The sequence below is a fragment of the Neltuma alba genome, unplaced genomic scaffold (genome assembly GCF_004799145.2).
Source record: "Neltuma alba isolate B1F8T4 unplaced genomic scaffold, ASM479914v2 tig00006732_pilon, whole genome shotgun sequence".
NCBI lineage: Eukaryota > Viridiplantae > Streptophyta > Magnoliopsida > Fabales > Fabaceae > Neltuma > Neltuma alba.
Window position 1 is genome coordinate 11,249 of NW_021634562.1, and position 17,849 is coordinate 29,097.

At 32.9% G+C, this 17,849-nt stretch overlaps 3 protein-coding genes across 3 annotated transcripts; 1 reads left to right on the top strand and 2 right to left on the bottom strand.

Annotated features, from left to right (window-relative positions):
* Window positions 1–784: 784 nt before the first annotated feature.
* LOC114750994 (monothiol glutaredoxin-S10-like) lies at window positions 785–1,087 on the bottom strand. The gene has a single exon (XM_028939644.1). It carries the CDS (start codon window positions 1,085–1,087, stop codon window positions 785–787), a length of 303 nt encoding a protein of 100 aa, XP_028795477.1.
* Window positions 1,088–12,269: 11,182 nt separating this feature from the next.
* Window positions 12,270–12,993, top strand: LOC114750998 (monothiol glutaredoxin-S2-like). The gene has a single exon (XM_028939650.1). It carries the CDS (start codon window positions 12,391–12,393, stop codon window positions 12,697–12,699), a length of 309 nt encoding a protein of 102 aa, XP_028795483.1. The 5' UTR covers window positions 12,270–12,390; the 3' UTR covers window positions 12,700–12,993.
* Window positions 12,994–15,063: 2,070 nt separating this feature from the next.
* On the bottom strand, window positions 15,064–17,012 carry LOC114750999 (pentatricopeptide repeat-containing protein At4g22760-like). Its single transcript, XM_028939651.1, has one exon. It carries the CDS (start codon window positions 16,999–17,001, stop codon window positions 15,280–15,282), a length of 1,722 nt encoding a protein of 573 aa, XP_028795484.1. The 5' UTR covers window positions 17,002–17,012; the 3' UTR covers window positions 15,064–15,279.
* Window positions 17,013–17,849: the final 837 nt, after the last annotated feature.

Consider the following 17,849-nt stretch of genomic DNA (forward strand, 5'->3'; position numbering starts at 1 on the left):
TTAGTAATTCAGTATGTTCGAAAAAGTTTAAATTAATTCCATTCACCTCGTATAAGTCAATCACTATATATAAATATATATATATATATATATAACCACCTTTCTCTATCTTCTCATCTTTTTATTAACACTAATAACATTTCTCTCCATACTAATATATATATAAATATATATATTTTGGCCAACTTCTTAAAATCAGAACACTACATCGGGTCTTAATTATAAGAAGATGTTTATAATCTATAAATGATGTTTTATAATTAGGACCGGAAGTAATATAATGTAAGAGCAAGAGGTGATTAATAACAATTATCATCCTCCTAAAAAATTCTATTCTTAACTTTTACAGATTATGAAGAAAAAAAAGGAACATCTCGATCTCTCCTTTTGTTTATCGTAAAAGGTGCACAAAGGATTTAACATTAAGAAACTGTTTGAGAGTTTTGAAATCAAAACCAACGATGCAGCTGGCTAGCATATATACATCAAGTTTTTATATATAAATATCTATCTATCTATCTATCTATCTGTATATCCTACCGAGAATTTAAACATGCATTGAAGATATTAGAATTCAATATGATACACCATAAAAGTGCTCTATAGATATTTATTAATTAGATACTGATGATGATGATTATATTAGTACAATTAAGCCGCAAAAAGGACAAAAAACAGGCGGATCAAAGGTAAAGAAGAAAACAACGCAGGTTTGTTCGAGGTTCCTGAGGTAATAATCAAGGCAGTGTTTGGGGAGTAGTAATGATAATAGTGAAGGTTAGAGTCAGAGAGCTCCGGCACCCCTGAGCATTCTCTTGAGGGAGCCATTGAGGTGAAGGGTCATAACAGTATTGGCGGAGCCGACGAAGCGGCCGCCGATGAACACGGCGGGGACGGCCGGGTTGCAGCCAAGCCTGATGAGGGCCCACTCCATCTCCTTGCCCCGAGAATCTTCGTCCAGCTCATAAACCGCCGGCCCAACTCCTTGCTCATAGAACAACCTCTTGATGGCGTGGCACATCCCACACGAGCTCTTGCTGAATATCACCACCGCCTTCTGCGACGCCAACTTTGCCACTCGGTCCATTGAACTCAGTGAGTTGTGTGTCTGAAGGATATGGCTATATATGATGTGTGTCTTTGGGTGTGTGATGTCATGGGGAGAATGAAGAGGAGGGATTGTGTATTTATATTTGGGGGATGACTGGAAAAAGGGAGGATATGAGAATTTTGGATTTAATAATAAATTAAATAAAGGAGAAAATTATATATATATTTATATGGGGATGGAAAAAGAAGGGTTCTTTTAGCGTTGGATGCCCTCAAAAATGAATATGTGTGTGTGTGTGATGGGCTTGAGGTTTGTGTTTTGCATTACGAATCTATTGCGTGCCACACATTACCTAATTAATTAAGAATTTAATTATGGGGCAAATTGTACAAGGAGTTGTTGTTTGTTTGTATGTGGCTAAGAATGTGTTTAAGTCAAAATCAAACCATAGTTTAAAGTTAATTTTACAATATGCAAAACAAGTATTTGAGAAGAATTTGATCTCATTTTTTTAAAAAAAAATGCTTTTTAAAAGTGTTTTTTTTCGTTCAAACACCCTTGAAATTTTACAAATTATATAAAAAAATCCCATATCGGCTTTATGTCACATATAAGTAACTTTCTTAACTTTTGAAAGCTCACATTAAACCCCCTCGAATTTTTATAATTATACAAATAATTAATTCCTGTACTATTAATTTTGTTTACTAGTTACCTGAAAATGGGTTAAAATACTAGTTTAAAGGATATAGATATATATGATGTGTGTCTTTGTGTGTGTGATGTCATGGGGAGAATGAAGAGGAGGGATTGTGCATTTATATTTATTGGGGAATGATTGGAAAAAGGGAGAATATGAGAATTTTGGATTTAATAATAAATTAAATAAAGGGGAAATTTATATATATGTGTATATATATATATGGGGATGGAAAAAGAAGGGTTCTTTTAGGGTTTGATGCTCTAAAAAATGAATATGTGTGTCTGTGTGAGATGGGCTTGAGGTGTGTGTTTTGCATTACGAATCTATTGCGTGCCACACATTGCCTAATTAATTAAGAATTTAATTAAAGGGTAAATCATACAAAGAGTTGTTGTTTGTTTGTATATAACTAAAAGAGTACTTGAGTAGAAACCAAATCATAATTTTAAAAATAATTTTACAATATATAAAATAAGTATATGAGAAAAATTTGGTTATGAAAGCGTTTTTTAAAAGTGTTTTTTGCCCCATCCAAACACCCCTCCAATTTTTACAAATTATACAAAAAATCCCATATCAACTTTATGTTACACATAAATAACTTTCTTAACTATTGAAAGTTCACATTAAACCTCCTCGAATTTTTATCATTATACAAATAATTAACTCTCGCACTATTAATTTTGTTTATTAGTTACCTGAAAATGGGTTAAAATACTGGTTTAAAGGATTTATCTGTATATAACTCAAAATTTGAGGATATTATATACAAATAAAAATAAAGTTTAAGCGGTATAAAATTAATAGTTTGTCAGTTGTTTTGTAATCTAACGACATGTAAATTTTCTTATAAGTAAAAAATTGAGAATTTGATTCCACCAATGACTTCAAGCACACCAGTGCTTGCCCTTCTAAATTTTAAAAAAACTAATACCCCTCCGATCCTAAATATAAGACCACTATACTTATGTATAAGGATCTTATATTTAAGACCGGAGGAGTAGTTTGGGTTATCTGCATAAACTTGAAAGTTTAGGAGTTTATTTTGGTTATATAAATTGGTGAAAGTTTTATAATGTAATTGAACCTTTGTATATATGATGGCGAGTGTCAATCACAATTCAAGTTTATTTAATGGGAATTTCTTTGTTTTTTCCCCCCCAAATGGATGTAAAAGCATTTTTAGCACTTGTTATCTGACTGATGGTTAAGTGATAAAGCATCGTTATAAATAAACTTATGGATATTTATTAATCATATCTTAGTAGACCTTTTTCACAATTATATTGATTTTGACTAAAATTAGATTTTGTGAAATAACATATATATGCTTTGTTAGTAATCAATTAAAAGAAATTAAAAGAAAGGGAATGAGATGCAGTTTATGTGGACGAAAATGACCCTGAAATGACAGTTATGTACATGCGTGAGCATGATGAGTACATCGTATCATAAGAGTGTGCGTAGGGAATGTCAAGTTCGGATAAGGGTACTGCCGAATAATCAACTTCTTCAATAGCCTTCCAAACACTCCAACTTGATCTTTCCCTTTTCATGATTTATATTTATCATATTTCTAACTTATTTCATTTAATTATATGAACTTCAAATGAAAAGTTTCAATCCAACATAGCTCGTCATTTGTTTTACTGACATAAATTTAAAACACACTATTACGTTTTCATGCATATTACTCTCCGCAATCCGATGTAAAAAGTCCTCATTTACCGACATAAAAAGTCCTGCTTCTAATAGTATTAGTTTGTATTTTAATATATATATATTGCTTCTGATCTTTAATATAAGAGTTAGTTTAACTTTAATTTGATTTTAAATATAAGACTCTAATCTACTTTATTTCTCATATTCATCCATTTTTTTAAAGTAATCCTTATAGTAGTTGTATATGTTAAAGACTCAATCAAATGGTAATTCTAACTAATATATATGAGTAGTAAGGGTATATATTCTAGAAAAGACAGCACCTATTTATTACAAATAACTAACTTAACTAATTTTCTTAATTTACTCAAATTAATTAACTAACTCTCATATTAAGGACCAGAGGTAGTATATAAATGTTTTTTTTTTCAGTTTATGAGATTTTTTTATTTTTTGCCAATTGATTTTCAAATACAAATATAAATTTCACATGATTTAAATATGATGTAGATAATGTAAATGAGAATAAATACCAGTTTGATTGTTGCGTTGACAGTTGGTTGGATACATGCATGGAGGAATTAAGAGGGAAAAGGGATATATAGTTGGTGGGACCAACCAACTTGAAATGTTGATCCACAGTAGATGCAACTAAACTTTGAGATAAAATTAAAGTTTCATGATTTAATATATCACAAGAGAAAAAGTGAAAGCCTGGTTAATTAATTAGTAGCATCTGATGATGCATGTGTGTGTGTGTGTGTGTGTAATGAGATAATAATAATGAATGCTCCATTTGCATGGTACACTGAAATTGGAAACTAAGAACAAGTCTCATTTTTGCTTGTCTGGTAGATTACAACTTAATTGCAAGTGGCTTCTTTTTAGGGAAGCCACTCAATAAAAGCTAGGCATAAAATTAACACTTGGTTATTCTTTAATTCTCTCTCTCACACACACAAATAGCAGCTACACGAAATTAATCCATACAAAAACAAAAGGTAAATGCTTTGCTTAGTCAAACTAACAAGTCCGTGAACCAATCACCTGATCAATCTGGTCAGAAGATTTGGATGGGTTGATTTATCCTTTAATTTAATTTGATGAGCTTGAAATCATGTGATTTTGAGTTTTTAAAAAGAAAAAATATAGTTGCCAATAAGATTTATATTTCAGTAACTTTGTTCTGTTGAATTATGTGGGATTTATACATGAATATTCTATTTACTTGTGAATTAATACCATTTTCACTTAAATATGACTCTTTTCATCGATCAAGGTTAAACATGCATATTTTGTATATTTCTACCCTGCATCGACCAATTCAATGTTGGTCCAGTTTTCAATAGCTTGCATTGCAGAGTTGTGAATCATTAATAGTTGTTTAAGGGGGAATTAAACCGAATTATTTTTTCAATTAATTAATCATCGACCACTGCTATTGGTTATAATTGAATTGTAATGGACTTATCATGATGATGACCAAATCTGTCACACGCCAAGATTTGAAAAAGAAAAACCAATTAAGACTTGACAAATGATAACGTTGGAGATGTGAAGAGATGAGAAGGTGTGTCTGTGTGAGAGAGAGATAGTGGGCCTGTTTGTGATAGCGTTAAAAAACACTTATAAGTATATTTTATGTTAATCAAGATAAAATTTCTTTTACATGCTTACCTCGTATTCTATAAATCATTATTAAAAAGCTATTTATAAGTTAACCTGAACGGCCAGTAAAGATGCGTGCGATATTTACATGCATATGTATGAGTGAGTGAGAGAGGCCAGCGACGTATGTAGAGAATTTCGACCTTTATTTATGTATTATTGTAACATAATGCAGAATAAGCATTATATCATTCACTCTACATATACTCTTATTGTTATTATTTTTCAACTTAATTTTCCAACCATATCATTATATATATTATACCCTTATGTCAAGCAAAGAATACTTGACCTCATTTATTTCATCAATAGTATTATTTTTTTTATTGATAAAAAATGACTTGTGTTTTGGCCAAAAAAAAATTATAAAGTAGTTTGCAGTATCTACGTAATTAAACAGAAATCGGCTTTGGGATTAATTTTCTACACTAGTTAGTCATCTGATCTATTTATAATAATATGCTTCGTCTATTTTTTATATACAAAAAATATATAGTATACATTTTACGAAAGTTCTTTATGTGAGACTCACACACACACACACACACACATCGATGCATGTTACTGAATTTGATTCTAATTTTGACCCAAAATCTTAACATGTTGAACTCATGAGTCTTTTTTTTTTTTGGTGAGATGATAATATACATCTTATCTTTTTTAATTCAATTTGATATGAAATTTCTTTTCCAAAAGAGCAAGGAAGGAAATAATGGATTGACCATATGGTAGCAGAGAAATATATATGTAGGAGAAGTTTATCATCTTCTGCGTTATAGCACACATACCTTTGGTTATTAACATAAAAACTATATAACTAATTTAAAGATATTAAGAAAATTAGTTAAATTTGTTATTTGTTATAAATGTGTGTTGACCTTCCTAAATTATACCACATCCAGTCCTTAATATAAGACCTTATTTGACTTTTATTTTGGTTTTAAATATAAGACCCTAATCCACAATTTGTCTATCATATTTATGCATTTTTTTTCAAAAAAGTCCTTCTAACAATGATAATTCTAGCCAGTGTACTTAATTAGTAAGGATATTTTATGAAAGACAACACTTATTCATTATAAATGACTAACTTAACTTATTTTTTTAATTTCTTCAAATTAATCAACTAGCTCTTATAATTAAGACTGGAGGTAGTGTATCTTCTTCAATCATGTGGATTGGATGACTGAAATTATTGCTTAGTAAAAACTTTTTACAATCAATAAGGATATTATAGGAAAAAATAAGAGACAAAATAAATTGAGGTATTATATTTATGACTAATTCCAACTTTCAACTAATTCTTATATTAAGTATAGGAGGAGTATAAGTTAGTACTGTGAGTACTCTCCAGTGGGTTTGATCCCGTTATAATCTGATCAAACTGCCAGTATTTTCCCTTCTAATTCGGAAACAAAGGCATAAAAAAGCCAAAGGACCTATCCTTACAACCACTTATAACCTGTAGATGCTACTGCCTAATGCTATGCACAAGCCACCCGGGTTATTCTTTTGGATATATCCTTTGGTTTGCAAACACAAGCATACATAATTTATATATCATCCCACGTAGTATTTCTTCATAATTATTTTTGGCTTATTATTCGTTTGAATCCCTTTGTTTTGAGAGGAAAAAATATAAATATTTTTCGGAGAAAACTGTTCAATATTAATTATAAATTATCGAATGCTAAAAATCAAACCCATAAAAATTTGATCTATATTAGTATAGATACAAACTTAACAACTTCGCATACAAAATAAATCATACTAATTACAGTTTGCAACTTAGCTATTCAAAAAGATTAGAATCAAATGCAATCAAGTAAAAATACAAGATATATAAATCTAGAGTTTTTTTTTTTGGGGCAATGAGCAGTTAATTTGAGATTTTGATGGATCATCCAAGAATGTCCAAATCGAAAATGAAATTAAGATTTGGAGCACAAAACCTTTATAGAATTAAGTAACTATACATATACATGACTGATAAGTGCATGTGTTAAATGCGTGTGGATTAATAACAAGGTCGGTTATTGAGATTATGTTGTTTCAAAGGACAAGATATATAGATGCCATATGCTCCAGAACGAGGATAACAATAAATATAAATAATGCGTTTGGGAATCATTTAACCAATCTCCCTTTAGATAATCTTTGGAGGAATATATTTATTCATTCTTTCTTTCATTCACACTGCATATAATAAAAGAATTAAAGAATCATGCTTTTAATAATTATCATCACAATTTCAAGTCAATACATTTTAATGTATAAATTAAAGATAAAAGTAATATGCAAGTCTCTGTAATTTTACTTGATTTTTTAATTAAGTTCTTGTGTCTGTTTTTTTAATTAAGTCCTTACGGTTTTTTTAATTATATATGGCTATCTGTTTGTATTCTTATAATTTGTTAATTTGTGAGAAAATGAGGTTAATGACTAGTGATGCATATGGCTGTCACCCAGCAAATTTACTCCTGGATTAACTTTGCCATATAAATTCAAATAAAATCAAAATTAACCATATGCAGATTATGTTGATAATAAATCAATTTATTCCATATTTTTTATAGAAAATCTTTTTTTTATTTTGTAATAACTTATATATGTTACTTATTCAGCATCAACATTATATCCTTAATTAACAAATGATTAGGAACTAATGCCTGTAATTGAGGAAACTGTAAGGACTCAATAAACAGAAGGGGAAAAAAAAAAGGAACTTGATTAAAAATCTGGTTAAAAAAACTATAAAAACTGACAAATTGATTAATATTTTTTTTTTCTGAAGTAAATATTCTGTGAAGAGAGCAAAAACTTTAGGAGAATTTTCCTTTATAGGCGGTGGGTGCTTTCTTTTGGGGTTCTCTGCATATTGATTGAGAGGCTAAGCCATATATATTCTATCTGTCCCTCGTATCTTCAAAAGCCAATACCCAAACAAAACATCATGTCATGATGGTACTGCATATCATAAATAAATAAAGGGAAAATGGCAATTAGGTCCCATTCAAGGAAATTAAATACAAAAAGGTTTATTGAAATCATAAAATTATTTTAAAGTCCCAAAAAAAATTTTACATTAAATTTTATTTATTTAATTACCAAATTACCCTTCTTCTTTTTTAAGTTTGTATTGACAACTGAAAGAGCAGTGGTTGATAACTCAGGGTGCAAGGATTGACAACTATCGCGGCTGATTTAACAACTTATAATGTGATATGCTGAGAAAATGTGTTGTTAAACCAGCCGCGATAGTTGTCAATCCTTGCACCCTGAGTTGTCAACCACTGCTCTTTCAGTTGTCAATACAAATCTAAAAAGAAGAAGAAGGGTAATTTGGTAATTAAATAAATAAAATTTATTGCAAAAGGTCCCTTAAGACTTCAGAATAATTTCATGATTTCAAGGGACTTTTTTGCATTTAATTCCCTCGAGCGGAATCTAATTGCCATTCTCCCATAAATAAATTCAACTTGAGGGCCTTTTTGGCCTTTTCCCCTTTTCTCTGTTTAAAATATATTTTTCTTTTTTAAAAAAGAACAGTTTTCTGCGCTTTAAATAAGTAAATTGTACAGTTGTGAGTACTTCATCAACTTCACCAACCAGTGAGACCCTAATATGTCCTGTGTGCGATGCCAAGAACCGTCATCGCATTCTCTTCGCATTTTCCAGCTTATAAAGTTCACATTCCTTCGCCCCACCATCTTTCTTTTGTGTGTGTTGTGTGGGTGTATGTGTGTGGATGATGTCCTTCTACACAAACATCATTATATATAAATATATGCCACCACACACACACATCATTTTTTTTTACATGCACATGATATCCTGACCAATCTTTTAAAGAATTACAAACCAGACTAATTTGGATCAGGTCATGGTGGTAAGGCCTACATAAGCGGCGACCCTACCATTTATACTGTTACATTCCTAAATACTCGAACATGTGACTTTTTGTTAAGTTGGAATAACTTCTACTAATTGATCCAAGTGCTTGGTGGTCACACACATCATTAATTATAACGTTTGCATTGGTTTTAATTGGATTGTGAGGGTGGCTGTTGTTTTTAAAATGTATTTGATATCAAGCCAGTAAGAAAACAAAAGGAGAGCTTACATGTTCACTAAAAAAGGAGAGAGAGAGAGCTTATATATATATATATATATATATATATTCTGAGAGAACCTGTGAGAACCATCCTATGAGGGACACACGTGCATATATCCTGCGAGAAATCTATGAGAAATGCAACAAAATAGCACTCCTCTTGTTTTAAATATAAAACTTATTTGTAGTATAAATTATATTACAAAATGAGTCTTATAATTAAGACTAAAAGAGTACTTCTTATTCAGTAAAGCTTTTAACAGATAGAATTTCTCACAGATTTTACCTTCAAAGAAACTTGAAAAATCGTTGAATTTTCAAAAAAAAAAGAAGAAGGTCATGATAACTATTTTTGTAATGATTTTGACTACTCTTGTAATAATGTTCACAAGTTAAAATATGTCCAAATCACCGATTTATCATTTTTAAATTCAATAATTATTTTTCTATCATTTTCTCAAAAAACTTTCTTACAGATATTACATGCATAAAAAAAAATCTCTTGGATGATATTCTGAGAGAATTTAATTTCTCATGGAGATTTGACCCGCGAGAAGTTTCATGTCCGATTACGTAATAAGAGAGAATGGGCAAAACTGCAATTTTAGTCATATAATTTAATACAAAATTTCAATTTTATCCCTTCCTTTTCAAGCCTTTTTACGGTCGCTCTTTGTGTGAGAAAATACCGCGAGCTTTCTCTGTTTTTTTACTGCAGTGAATTTTATCATACTCCTGCAATTAGTGCAATATGAGAGCCACCCTACTAATTTAAATAAATTAGATCAGCTAAATAAATTATTTAATTCTAATAAATGTGATATAATTCCCCCAAAATACTCCTCCGTAACATTATTAGATTATATATTAGTTAATAAGTTAAATAAATTAGTTTGAAAAAAAATATAAGAAATAAAATGCATTAAAGTTTTACATTTATGACTAAATCTAAACTTCCTAACAAACTTTTACACTGAGGATCTGAGAAGTATACAAGGCCATGCTTTTACCCCTATACATATATTTTCCCTTGATTTTACTGAGTTATAAATATGTCAATTTTCTCAGCTCGACATATTTAACTCATGATTTACGTCAACCCATCAACTTAATGAATTTGATATATGCGTCGTACATATGCATGTGCATGCAGGCATGCATGCACAATTATCAGAAAAGAGGTCAGTAGATGATGCATGCACATATGCATTTGCATGAAAATGCCAAATGCTGATATATATATGTGTGTGTGTGTTTGTGTGCGTGTATGTATGTATGTATATCTGTGTGTGACTTGATACATATGGATATGGTTGTGGAATCATACGTGAGGATGCAACATAAGTGGCCCTTAGCTTCAGCATAGAGCCGTTTGATTGTGGGACACTAATACCTTAAAACGTACTGTTTGAAGGAACCCTACAACAATAGAAATAGCATACACACACACACGCCCACTTACTTTTGCAACTTCTTCTTCTCTTCTTCCTCTGATCTTCTCGTGTCTGCAGGTCAAGTTGCTATCATCAAACGTGGCGCCATGTGAAAGTAAACAACCTTACAGCACCACGCACACAAGAGAATATAAAAGTGCTCATAGTATTGCAAAACCCAAGATTCCCTAGTGACAGCAGCCACACAACTATACACAGGTCGGAAAGAAATTTTAATTAAAGGCAACTAGCTTTTTTGATTTTGTTCACTGCATTTTTTTTTTCCAGACTGTTCCTGATGATGATATGTAAATCTTATTTGGTTCTTTACCATATCCCATTAATTGGATCTTTCTCATCAATTTGATCACCAACAAGATCATCGCCTTCTTTTTCGTTTGATTTGTGCATATCATCAACAGGTCTACAAATAACTCTAAAATTCCATTGGCCAATAAAGAAAATAACTACTGGTATTTGCTACTGTACTCAACAGTACAGTCAATCGTATTTTTAGCAAGTCAATGACAGGTTAATAGTATTTTCAACATCGTAATGACAAGTCTTATCTCACTGAATGAGGTTATATGAGTAGCTTGATAATACCAAATAAATAAAAAATGTATTTCAGCAGATAATAAATGTACTGTTCAGTTAACATACGTACCAAAAAGCTTTTAATCACATTTCTCTTTCTGGAATTGGATGCGAATCTTTGATAGAGGTCCCAATTGGATAAATCCAACTTTTCTTCCACCGTAGCAGATGCTTCTGTTAAAGGTAGAAAAGCCAGAAACTCCCAACATAGAATTTCTTTTCTTTTTTATTTCTTCTTCTTCTTCTTTTTTAAAGAAAAAATGGTACGCACATAATCACCACATATTCATATATAACCTCTCAAAAAATTACCATAATGAAATAAATTTAGCTAAATGGGTTCATTATCAACCAACTCATTCCTATCCAAAATTTTCTCGTCAAACAGGGCTTTCAATCATCTCCAAGCTTGGAAACAAGTTATTAACACTGTAAAATCACTTGAGTGTTAAATACAAGTTGATGAGAAATATGACACATTTAAGTAAGTCTCATTTAGGTCTCATCTCTTTTGTCTGATAAAGTATTTTATATGATCCAAAAGTCATGACCTTGGCTAAAGCAGAAAATGAAAAATCAAATGCAGTAGCAGAAGTATTTGCTAATAAGAGACTTGGCTCAGTTCACAAAGTAGAAGTTCTATTTTGTTCATGATAGAGCCAACTCTTACTAGAACTTCGTCTTGAGGCCTCTGTTTTCTGCGATTTTTCCCACTCTTCAAACAGAAAAGAAAAGTAACCACTAAGAAGGGATATGCATATAAAAATAACTCAGCCGTACCAAGGACGCCCTGGTGTTTCCGTATGCACATTAGATTCGTTGTTGTGAAGGAACTTGTTGATCAATCACTTTCAAATAAATGATAAAAAGAGAAATTTAGAAACAGGCAAATATATTATCTAATCGAACATTCCTTCTTTACCCCACCACCCCATATCATTTTCTTTGCCAATTAGCTTGCTCAGCCACGCCTATCCGATCCTCTCCCAAACACCACTATATATACCTGAAGAGCCTCCCTCCTCCTCATCTCATCCCACACCAATTCCTACTTCAAGATCTGCATTGAACACATTTGGCGATATATTCTTCTGCTCTCAACCACTTAGGCTGCATTTGAAAATTTCTTAGAGCATCTTGTGTTTAGTACTGCAAGTCAGAAATGGACAGGGTGACAAGGTTGGCATCAGAAAGGCCTGTGGTGATCTTCAGCAAGAGCTCCTGCTGCATGTGTCACACCATCAAGACCCTCTTCAGTGACTTTGGGGTGAACCCAATGGTTCATGAGCTTGATGAGATGGCTCGAGGGAAGGAAATTGAGCAAGCCCTTGTGAACCTTGGGTGCAGCCCATCGGTGCCAGCTGTGTTCATAAGTGGCGAGCTCGTGGGAGGAGCCAATGAAGTCATGAGCCTTCACCTTAACCGCTCCTTGATCCCAATGCTCAAAAGAGCAGGAGCTCTTTGGGTATGAGACAGTACTACTGAGTACCGCCCTTATCGTATCAGGCAATAAAAGTCCTGTTTTGGTCACAATAACTATATATGAGATTATAATGTAGGCATCGGATATAGAGTGATATATATCCATATTAGTGCATAGCTTATGTTGCTAAAGTTTTGCAATAAGCTGAAGGCTAACGTGATCGACTGAGGTGTAGTTTAGCCTTTTTTTTTGGGTATTTTAATGTAGCTTTGCGGCCTTATGTAGTTTTTAACAGTGTGCTTTTGGTATCATGTCAGTTGTGGTTTATCAGCATTTATCTTCTCTAACGTGCAGAGTTAAAAACCAGGCATAGATAAAAAGAAGTCAGGTTTCTTACATTAACGATCTAAAACACAAAAGAAACTAGATACGCAGGAAGCTGGGGGGGAAAAAATTCTTAAGTACATTAACCAGCTAAATAACAAAAGAAAATATGCAGGAAACCGCGAAAAGAAGAATTCTTAAGTAAATTCAGTCTATTAAAAAAAATATCAAACAAAGTATACATAACGTGTGAGTATCTCAGGCAGACTTTTATATTTGTTGATGCTCTGTTTGAATTATTTTCCCTTAATAGACTGAATTTACTTGAGATTCTCTCCAACACGAAAAGTGAAATTACCACTAGCCATTTAAGATTATACCCACTACCCAAGATGAGATAAAATAATCTGTTTTAATCGTCTGTCCTTCAACTCCATATATAGCTGGGGTTTTGTTAGTTTGCAACCCTCTAAAACTATCTAAACGAAGTGGCTTATTATTATAATCTAGAAATAGCAACAAATATCACTATAGGACACAAAGCATATCTTGTTCTTCCACTTGGTTTAAGCAGGACAAAGGCATCAAATGCAATAAGCATGCAGGTAGGCGTGCAAGTGACACATGCAACCATTTTAATTCCTCAGTCACATCAACAAATAGACAGGAAAATGAAAGACAAAAAATAATAAAAAAAAAACTGAAGGAGAACTCAAAAATAGACAAAAGTTGGGTGGCGCACAGAGGAAAGTGTAGTTTAGGAATGAGCATGATAAGACGACAAGTACATTTTTTTCACTTGTAAGTTCTACAACACTCTGTTTTTCCTGAACTGTCCTTGTTCTGATGAATTCAATTTCCAATGAGTTACCCCCACATATCTTCAGTCAAAGAAGAAAAGAAGGCAACAAATATATACAGACACAAACAGATACACGGGCAAAGAGAAGCAAGGCAAGAGCAATATCTCCACATTAAATTATGTGGCTCAGTTTGCTTTGATATAACTCCAAGGTAAACAGTTTCCATCATTTACCCTTGGAAAATTGTCTTTCCCACTTTAATTTTGAAATGAGTTGAACTGTTGAAGATAAGACAAATGGAAATGACTTACATGCAAGCAGCAGTAATCTTATAGATAAAGGCAACCCGAAATGATAGGTTAATAAGTTTTACCTTGACTTGGCCACCATGATTGCTCGCATATATATCAACTACTGCTTTTTAGAGCCTTTTCACTTTCCAAGATATAGTGGCACTACTTTCATTTCCTATCGAGCATTGAGAACCTCCTAAAAATCAGAGTGCCTCGCAAGGTTGAATCATGCCTGTGAATTGAATCAATGATAGCAGCAAAGTCGACATTTTCTTCTTCTTGTCTTAACACAGACCGTTATGTTAAAAATGCCGTGCAGCTGAGTGCTTTTTCATTAAAGAAATAAAATGACGCACGAAAAAAGGTTGAATGTCAATTATAAGCTTCCACTTTGCCAATGTCAGCAATTAGTTTTCTGAAAGCAGAAACGAGGAACACGGGACCATTGTTCCAAAAATAGCAAAATTCACAAACTAGTTGGCCTTTCAAGACTAAATTAACCTGAAATAGTCTAAATATCTAAACCACGGATTTCATTGTACAACACACTGCATGACTACCATCAGTTTAAATACTCAGATTGCATAAATTCAATCAAATTGGTAAAGAAGTAAATGAAAATTGAAGCCTGCTTGAACTGTCTTCTCGGCCTGAATGATATTTCTTTCTAATTTCCTCCATCATATGTTCAACAAAGTTACAGAATCTCTAGTTTCTTCCATTTTTCTTTAAAATTTTTTGGTGAAAACAGAATGTCTGGTTTCATTCACAAGTATCAATGCTAATCAAATTATACATTAACAATTTATCTTCAGAAAACTTCAATCAGACGACTACTCGTTCTTTTATTTTTATGAGACTGATAATCATATATCAATTTTCATCCATCTCTACCCAAATTGTTTACCTTGTTCAGTTTCATTAATGCTACAGCATTTTATCTTTGACAACTTCAGCACTACAGATTATGCATGATATATCTAAATGCTTCAGTTTTGGGACACACTGGGAAAAAAAGAACTTTGATGGCTACACAAAGCTTCCTCAGACACAAAACCTATGTCATTTTTTCATCTTCATTCTCAAGTAAGTTGATGTAAGACGTCAACTTTAAGTGATGGATGATGGTAGAAGCCACTGAAGCATCAAGTTATTGTCATACATATGACTCCAGACATTTTTCCTCTTCCGGTCATGGTGGAGCCAAATTAAATCCAACTACATCCAGGTATTTTCTTGAGTTTCTCTCCAACCAAACCCATTCTCAACCTCTCGGCATCATCCCATTTACCAACAGAAGCATATATACTAGAAAGAAGAGAGCAATAACCACTGGTATCACTCTCCAACTTAAGGCAGTGCTGAACAGCAATTTCCGCCAATTCCACATTGTTGTGTAATGTGCAACCAAGAAGTAGAGCTCCCCAAAGTCCAGAATTTGGTCGCATCGGCATATTGATTATAAGCTTATATGCTTCATCCAACCTTCCCGCCCTCCCTAAAAGATCAACCATGATTCCATAATGATCAACTGAAGGCACAAGTCCATAATCTTTCATGGATTTGAAGCAGCGGTATCCTTCTTCAACCAGTCCCGCATGATTGTATGCTGTCAAGAGCCCCGTGTAGGTAACTAAATTTGGGCAAATACCCTCTGCAAGCATCTGTTCATATAACCTTATTGCATCAAATGGCCTACCATTTATTCCAAACCCATGTATCATTGCAGAATATGCAACCAAATCCCTCTTTCTCAGACCATTAAATAGCTCATACGCATTGTCAATGCTTCCAAACTTGGCATACATATCAATTAAAACAGTAGCTAAATGATCATCGAGAACAATTCCAAAGTCACTCATGCTTGACTCAATCCAGTGCCAGCATGTTATATCTCCTAACTGTGAACAAGCTGATATAATACTTGTCAAAGTCATCTCATCAGGATGTATATTGACGTCTGGTTTAAGCATGTCGTTTAATAGAGCAAGGGCCTCCTTTGGCTTGCTATTCTGAGCATAGCAAGCTATCATAGCATTAAATGAAAGCAAGTCTTTGTCATCCATCTGGTCGAAAAGCTTTCGAGCAGACTCAGTATCCCCTGTCCTTGAGTACCCAGAAATCATTGTCATCCAAGAAACACTGTTTCTAACTGGCATTGCATCAAAAAATTCTCTCGCAGATATTATGCTCCCGGAATCAATGTAACCACTGATCATTGTATTCCAAGAAGCCAAGTTTTTCTCCGGCATTTGTTGAAATAAGGAACAAGCCTGGTCCATATTTCCTGATTTTGCATACCCTGAGATCATAGAGTTCCAAGATACGACATCTTTCCTAGGAATCTCATCAAAAAACAAGCGAGCCACAGCCAAGTTACCATCTTTCAGATACCCAGATAACATAGAATTCCAAGAAACCACGTTTTTCTGGGACATCTCATCAAACACCTTACGTGCAGTCTCTGTGTCACCCACTTTCGAGTATAAATCGAGAAGGGCCGTTTGGACGTAAACACAACTAGGGAATCCATACACCTGAACTTGTCCATGAATTGATATACCACCAAGTTTATACTCAAGCCTGGCACATGACTTCAAAGCAGAGGATATCGCATATGAATTTGGAGACAGTCCAATTCTCTGCATTTGAACGTACAGAGAAATTGCTTCAGTGAACTGGCCCTTCTGAGAGAAGAACCGAATGGTACAGCCCCATGAGAAGGAATCTGGATTGCGTGAATGTTGAACAATTGACTGCACATACATAGCTATAGTTTTATAGTTCTTGACATCCCAGAGAAGAATGTGATGGACTAAAACAGGTTCTAGATGATCTAGACCATTAAGCAGGATATGGGCGTGGATTTGTTTAGCCTGCTTCAGAGTTGAAGAACTCTTTAGCAAGGCTATCAATTTAGGAACTAACATGAAGCACGTTTAACGGACTTGAACCATTTGCAGTGGCAGTTATATCAAGTTCATACCTTTGGAAATGGCTCTGCAACTTTATCAGTTAATAGAACTGGCGTACTCCTTTTTGCGGGTCACCTAACTAAAATAGTACTCCCTCCGTTACTTATTATAAGAGACGTTTGATGCTTATGACATGTTCCCATATATAAGAGACACTTAAAAGTTGTCTCTATTTTTTTGTATTGATTTCCTATTTTACCCCTATTTATTTTGTCTCCAACTCATACTCTCTCTCCCTCCCACTTCTCTTTCTTTTAATAATTTAATTGTTCTCTCTCATATTCTCTCTCCTTATTAATGGGGGCATTGTTGGAAAAAACATTATACTTTTTACACATTAATTATCCTCAACTAATTTTAACTGTTTTTTTTATCAACGTAATTTGGTTATTTGTCTCTTATAATAAGGAACGGAGGGAGTAGTACTTTTTTATTATAGATTAATATTAACACTCATTTTGTTTTGTCCATAGCCGCAGGGAGTAGTTAGATTTGGATCAGTGTGGTAAAAAGAACGTTCCATCGGACATTAGTGAGGATAAATTTAATCTGAAGTTTTGTTAGATTTGTGACAGTCCTTGACTTTATTAAAATGCATAGTTAAATCTTTTTTTTAAAATGAAGAATTGTTAGTATATTCTTAACACAAAAATTAATTACGGTTTGTTTTTATTCTAAATATAAAATTTCAATTCATTTTATGTTATAACCTTATGATTCCTCCCCCAAAAAAAGAATTTTCATTAATAAGGATATTTTTCAATGTAAATGATCCAGTAGAATATTTTAAAAAAATCAGCACA

Coding starts and splice junctions, on each gene's coding strand:
- LOC114750994 (XM_028939644.1), bottom strand. CDS start 1,087: ATGGACCGAGTGGCAAAGTTGGCGTCGCAGAAGGCGGTGGTGATATTC.
- LOC114750998 (XM_028939650.1), top strand. CDS start 12,391: ATGGACAGGGTGACAAGGTTGGCATCAGAAAGGCCTGTGGTGATCTTC.
- LOC114750999 (XM_028939651.1), bottom strand. CDS start 17,001: ATGTTAGTTCCTAAATTGATAGCCTTGCTAAAGAGTTCTTCAACTCTG.